The 6942-nt window shown below is 29.9% G+C and overlaps 1 protein-coding gene across 1 annotated transcript; it reads left to right on the plus strand.

Moving 5' to 3' along the window:
- The first annotated feature begins 5709 nt into the window (after positions 1-5709).
- Positions 5710-6702, plus strand: LOC141700999 (uncharacterized). The gene has a single exon (XM_074504652.1). The coding sequence runs from the start codon at positions 5710-5712 to the stop codon at positions 6700-6702; it is 993 nt and encodes a 330-aa protein (XP_074360753.1).
- The last annotated feature ends 240 nt before the right edge of the window (positions 6703-6942 follow it).

Raw genomic sequence — 6942 nt, forward strand, 5'->3', positions numbered from 1 at the left:
AGATTCACAAGTAAAAACAAGATATTCTTCGTCTTCGTTGAATTCGTGCTAAAACGGTCTTCTTACGGCTCTCCTTGCGCTCTGGTACGTCTCTCCCTTGAAAACGTCCTTATTTGAATATATATAGCAGCCCTTTGCAATCTGGAAGCCTCCCCAAGTGGAATTGAATTTGCAATCTGGAAGCCTCCCCAAGTGGAATTGAATTAGAATCAGGATTCATTATTTTCGCACCAGCGCGGGCGCGCGCTATCACAGCGCCGGCGCGGGCGCGCGCTATCACAGCGCGGGCGCGCTGTCTTTCTATAATCCTGGCGCGGTCGCGCGCTATCACAGCGCAAGCGCCGTCCTTCTGGGAAAAACTCAGATTTCATCTTTTTCCTTGCTGCTTCGAGTTGACTTTCCACGAGCTTTTATTTCAACACCACCTTGACACCAAATTAGCACCAAAACAATGTTAATTCACCTAATTACCTAGATAATGCCTGAAATGCAAAAAATACTTGAAAACACATTAAAACACTTTACAACTTGAGTACAAATGCATCAATTCGAAGCTTATTAGAACATAATAAAGTGTCATAAATGCCACTCAACTGTGATTAGGAGTCTTATAGAGAAAGGAGCTCCAAAACCTTTTGTGTTGGACTTTGAGTCCGTTTATAACACATGTCTCTGCTCTTGCAGCCGTATTGAGCCTAGTCCGTGAACAACTTGTGTTCGTGGACCTTGACGACCTCAATTAATGGGCCTTGTCTATATGGGCCGTCTTGAATCTGCTATGAGTTCGGACCAGACAGGTCTGTACAGGACTTTTAGACAAGAATCCCAAGTGTAATTAATGCGATATTTAATATGTTTTAGAATGTATTTTGTATCCATGTCATATTCGATTTTACTACACTATTATAATTTAATATAATTTAGACTTGTTTATATCAGGCAGCTTTATTCTTATAAAAGTTGTGTGTTTATCTTCCTAGTCCTAGCCACAAAGTGAAGAGAATTCAAAGCAAATGGTGTAAAATAACAAGGCCCCGGTGCATTCTAACGGGTTTCTTTCCTATCCGTTTTGTTTCACACTCTATAATACTCCCTCTATATCATATTATGTGTCATGTTTTGACTAGTTTATAGGCAATTTTATAATATTTTAACCGTAAATTACACTTAATTTATTATGAAGTAAATTTAGAAAAATACACGATTAGAAAATATATTTAATTTTCTTTAAAATGTATTTTTCAATTTTTTAAAATGATATATTTTTCTTAATTATCAATCAAAAACTAATCAATTTGACTCCACAAGCAAGATGAATTTGGCAGTCGTAGGCCTTTTCTTCTATCCTTGTGTTAGCAGCGCTTATATTTTGGGGGAGGGAGCTTTGCTTATATGAGAGTCCTCGGGAGAAGTGACTTGATTATTAACGAAATTGTAATTGTATTAAACCAACTAACGTACCAAGGAAGATTAATTTGAGCAGACTGCCGTGGGGGAGAGCAGGGCTATATATGATCGGTTTGGACGGGTCGGGAGAATTTAGCAACCCAATCCAAGTAATTCGGGTTTTCAAAATTTCAACCCAACCCAAACAGTTTAAATTTGTAACTCAAACCAATTTGTATACTTCGGTTTGGATCGGTTTGATCGGTTTATTAAATATACAAAATTAATATAAAAAATTATAATAAAGCATAAGGTTTCAAAGTCTAAAACACTTGAAAATAGTTCAAAACAATATTACAATTCTCCATATTGAATAGTTTTAAGCATCTAATTTTCGACTCCAAAAGGACTAATAATATTGCTTACGTTTTAAATATTGGAATGAATCATAAATGCAAAAAACATAACATTAATCAAACATCTATTGTTATTACGAAATGAACTATGAATTCGGAGGTTATAAGTTACATTTAGAGTTCCAGATAAATGGATCTATGTAATAGGTCTAAATATAATTTTGGATTAACTTATTAGCATGTACTTATATATTTTAATCGGGTGGGTTGAATTGATTTAAAATTATCGAAAACCATATTCAATCTAATTAAATCGGGTTGACATTTTTTCAACCCAACTATATATCAGGTTGAAAAAAATCGGTTTGGTTCGACCGAAATAGGGTCGGTTCGATTTGAATTGATCGGGTTGGCCAAACCGTGTACACCTGGTAGAGAGTCAACAGAGTCGTGCTGTTAATTGAACGTAGGCGTGCATCTTGTGCGATTGTGTTTAAAGTATACATTTATTAAAATAATTATAATAATAATACATTTATAAAATTAACTCCTAAAATTAAGGAATGGTCAATCATACTACCAATAATTAAACTATATTTTACGTATTACTAGTACCCATACGATTTACGGGTCTTGATTAGTATTTAAATATTTTTATTTTTATTTTATTTAATTTTAATACAATTTTATATAAATAATAAATACTAAATAATAAATACTGATTATATTAGTATAATTTTATTATGTATAATTTTAAGTAAGTTCCAATAGTATAAGTATTATTTGATTGATGGGATCTTTCTCACAAATAATAATATAAATGTTTGTTATTTGTGAGATTAGAACCGAAAAATTTATATGTATTTTTATGAATAATAATATAAATATTTGTTGTTGAGGGGATTCAAATATGAGAACTTATATGTATCTTTATAAATAATAATATAAATATTTGTTATTGATGTGATTCGAAACTGAGAAATTGTGGAGTGTATTTTTTTAATATTTGGATCTAACGGCTATGGTCATCTCATGAAAAAGATCCGACGAACGTGATTGAAAGAAATAATCAAAATAAGGAGTTAACCAAAATATAAATTATACCTAATTCCGGTCATTATAGTATAGTATAGATATAACTCGTGCGATACAAGGTGATTTTTATCAATATATATTGTAACGTATAGTTTTAATATATTCATGTTAAGATTCGAACTTTAGACCCCACTATATTAATTTCGCAATACATCACGGTTATTTTTATAATTATATATATTATATATTATAAATTGTAATTTTAATATATTGCTGTTATGATTTAAAACTTATATTTTTTGTATAATAATTATTAAGATTATACCTAACGATTCACATCAGTGTGATCCGATGGCTCCGTATTAAGTGACCACTGACCAACAATCAAATTTTTAATATTTCGTTTTTAATTTAATAACCAGCTTCTTAACCCGTGCAAGACACGGGTTTGTTTAAAATACGAATAAACTGTGTGATAAATAAGTTATATGATTATTGATTTTGGAAAAAATATGTATTATGAGAATAATTATCTTTAAGGAGTTTGTGTCATACGATTAATAATTCTACACATTTGCTCAACTGTTTTCTTATATACATGAAAGTTGAATATTTGTTATATAAAAATATGTTTAAAACTTTTAGCATTATATCACATATATCATCCGATTTAATATTTGTGTACATTTGGTTTCAATCGTATGATGACAACTATGCTTTCTTATAATAGTTCTTATAACGTTCGCATAAAAATAATTTATACTCGTCACCCTGAAATCTTCGTATTGTGTGATGAATAATCTCCGAAGAGTATGTGTCGTAAGATTAATGATCCCGTAAATTTGCTCAATTGTTTTTCTTATATACATTAAAGTTCGATATTTGTTACATTTATATATGTTTAAAACTTTCAGCATTATATTACGTATATATTTCTATGTAATATTTGTGTACGTTTAGTTTTGGTCGTATGATGACAACTTTGTTTTTTTATAATAGTTTCTCGTACCATTCATATAAAAATAATATGTGCTTTTCACACTAAAGTCTTACTACACTAACCTATTTTTCTCTTAAAAAAAAATAGTCTTTGTATTTAATATATTCACTCAAAATAATAATATTTTAAAATTATATTAAAATTATGTTCAGTTTTAAAATATATTAAGATAGATAATCTATATATACAACTATGTATTGTTTTAAATGATGAAATAGTAATAAATATATGTCATAATGAGTTATACTAATAAATACATTCACATTACTCGTAATTAATACGTGTATATTAAATAAAAAATTATTAACATATATAATTATGAGGGGTATTTTAGTAAATTTATAAGAATAAAATGTCTAAATAAATTCTCTAATTCCTCTATTATATATATAATAAATAGATGTAAATAATATAAATAAAGATATAATAAATTCAGAAAAAATAATTCAAATAACGGCTCATAGCACATCTATCTTTTAGCAACGAATCTGCCGCCCTCCGTTATTAACTAAGCTTGAAGAGTACGGCCGTAAGGGTGATATACATGTCTCGACAAATCCATTTTAATCAGTTTTGTCCAACTATATACTTAATTTTAAAATAATATGATAGGAACTTAAAAATATTATTTTAATAAATTTATTATTTTATTTTAAATTAAAAATATTACGAATATATTGTGATAAAATTGGAGAAAAATATTATTTAATAAAATTATTATTTTATCAATTTTTTTATGGGGATTCAACTTATCTAAAAACACCTATGTTCTCTCATTTTTGTTTGAATTTCCTAACTTAAAAGAGAATCTAAAAATTATACTAGTAGAATTTCATTTGCCAAATTATTTTTAAAAATTTAGTATACTAGATATTCGCTTTATATAATATAAAATTTAATTGTATAGATTTAAATATCAAACAAAAATTAAAAAAAATCTATTAATTTAATAATTTGAATTAATAAATTTTAATAAGAAAAATATTATGTTAAAAATATAATAATAGCTTGTAATATTTTATAACTCAAATATTTAATAAAAAAATTAAACAACGATGTTTTGAAAATATTTTTCCGTTATTAGAAGTGGATCATCAAAAAACCATTATTATTAGAATGGTTTCATACTAGTCAACTACTTTTTGTGGAATTATTAGGAGTTCAGTACCATATCATATTAATTTGTTTATTTTATGTGGCAGCCAACAAAAACTTCACGCGCCTTCTAATTGCTTATTACAACTTACAAGCAGTGTTGTGAAAATCTGTGAAAATCTGGAATCGGAAAAAATCGGTCGAACTACTGATTTAGGATTAATTGAAAATCGGGGATTAATCAGAAGAATTAATTAGAGTAAAAATCGGATATATTAGAATATTAAATTATATTTAATATATTATTATGATTATATTAGTTATTTATTAACAAATATATATTTATTATATCATAATTTCTATAATTATTCATTTTTAAATTAATATAGTATTTTAATTTTAATAAATAATTATATATACTGCAATAAAGAAAAATTCGTAAAAATAAATCGGATTTCAAATATCGAATCGGTCCGATACTTTGTAGTGGATTAATCGGGAATTTTTTAAAAAATCGGGGATTTTTAGAACACTGCCTAAATGCTAAAAGTAATTATCCTATTTTGTATGCATACACTAATTAGTTTCTTTATTTTCGAACAGAGTTGATAAATAAATATGTAAATAGTTAGTAAAAGTTAAACCTACAAGCACGTAATTTCGTTGAATACCAACAAGCACGTAATTTCGTTGAATACCAAGGGCCATTTTAGAACATAAAAAGTCCAACATCAAATTCTTGTTATCTGGCCTTTATTCTCTAACCAAAGCACCATTCTCTCCACATATCATAGCTTCCTTCTCCGCAGTCGCACCACCATTGTGTTGTATTTTACCATGGACAGAGAACAAGAAGATATGCAATTTCTTGGGGTCTTTGGGATCTACAGAGAAGGCTACAAGATGATAGTTTCATGTCGAAAAATCATGAGCCAGATAACCTTAGCCCTCGTCCTCCCTCTGTCCTTAATCTTCCTAGCTCACATGGAAATCTCCACTCGCCTCTTTCGACATATACGTTACACAGAGTACCAGTTACATCGATACAACCATGACTCGAACCGTTACAAAAGGCTCTCCGATGTTTTATCTTCCGAATGGACAGAATATCTCCTCTTCAAAATCTCCTACTTCACCGTGCTACTTGTTTTCTCTCTTGTTTCCACGGCTGCAGTTGTTTATACAATAGCATGCATCTACACGGCCCGTGACTTGAATTTCAAGAAAGTCATGAGCGTTGTTCCCAAGGTTTGGAAAAGACTCATGCTCACTTTCCTCATCATCTTCGCTGCTTTCTTCGTCTACAATTTTATTTCCATCTTCATATTGATTTCTTTTTTGTTCATCGGAGGTCAAGCAGCACCGTTCTTAGTCATTATAGGCTTGATCGTATACATAATAGGGTTCGTGTACATGACAATTCTCTGGCAATTGGCTAGTGTTGTGACCGTTTTAGAAGACTCTTATGGAGTCAAGGCCATGATGAAGAGCAAGAATCTGATAAAAGGGAACATGTGGGTAGCACTCATCATATTTTTCAAGTTGAATTTCGCTCTTTTCGGGATTCAAATTTTGTTCCAGATATTTGTTGTGCACGGTTATTCGGTGGATCTGTGGAAGAAATTATTGTTGGGGATTTTATGCTTTTTGCTACTTGTCAAGTTGATTCTATTCGGGCTTGTTACTCAGACTAATATTTACTTTGTCTGCAAATCTTATCATCACGAAAACATCGATAAATCAACGTTGTCCGATCATCTTGAGGTTTATCTAGGAGAGTATGAGCCTTTAAAGTCCAAGGATGTGCAGATGGAGCATTATCAAGTTTAATGAATTGGCATCTTCATCACATCAGTCCCTTGTGAAATAGCTGGGGGCCTGTCTGTATTTACTTATTACTATCAATATATATTTGCTTCAAATTTTACGTGTTATAAAGAAATTTTGGGTGTATTCGTTGTCGACATATACACAAATTCGCTCATTGTCTCAAAAAATAGAAATGACACGGAAAGTATAACAGTAAAAAGTAAAATTATATGGAACCAGGTGACCAGCCCCCAGTTGTTT

This window comes from Apium graveolens, unplaced genomic scaffold (assembly GCF_009905375.1).
Source record: "Apium graveolens cultivar Ventura unplaced genomic scaffold, ASM990537v1 ctg3170, whole genome shotgun sequence".
In the NCBI taxonomy this organism is placed as follows: Eukaryota; Viridiplantae; Streptophyta; class Magnoliopsida; order Apiales; family Apiaceae; genus Apium; species Apium graveolens.

What these genes read in the sequence shown, in the direction of transcription:
- LOC141700999 (XM_074504652.1), top strand. Translation starts at nt 5,710, where the DNA reads ATGGACAGAGAACAAGAAGATATGCAATTTCTTGGGGTCTTTGGGATC.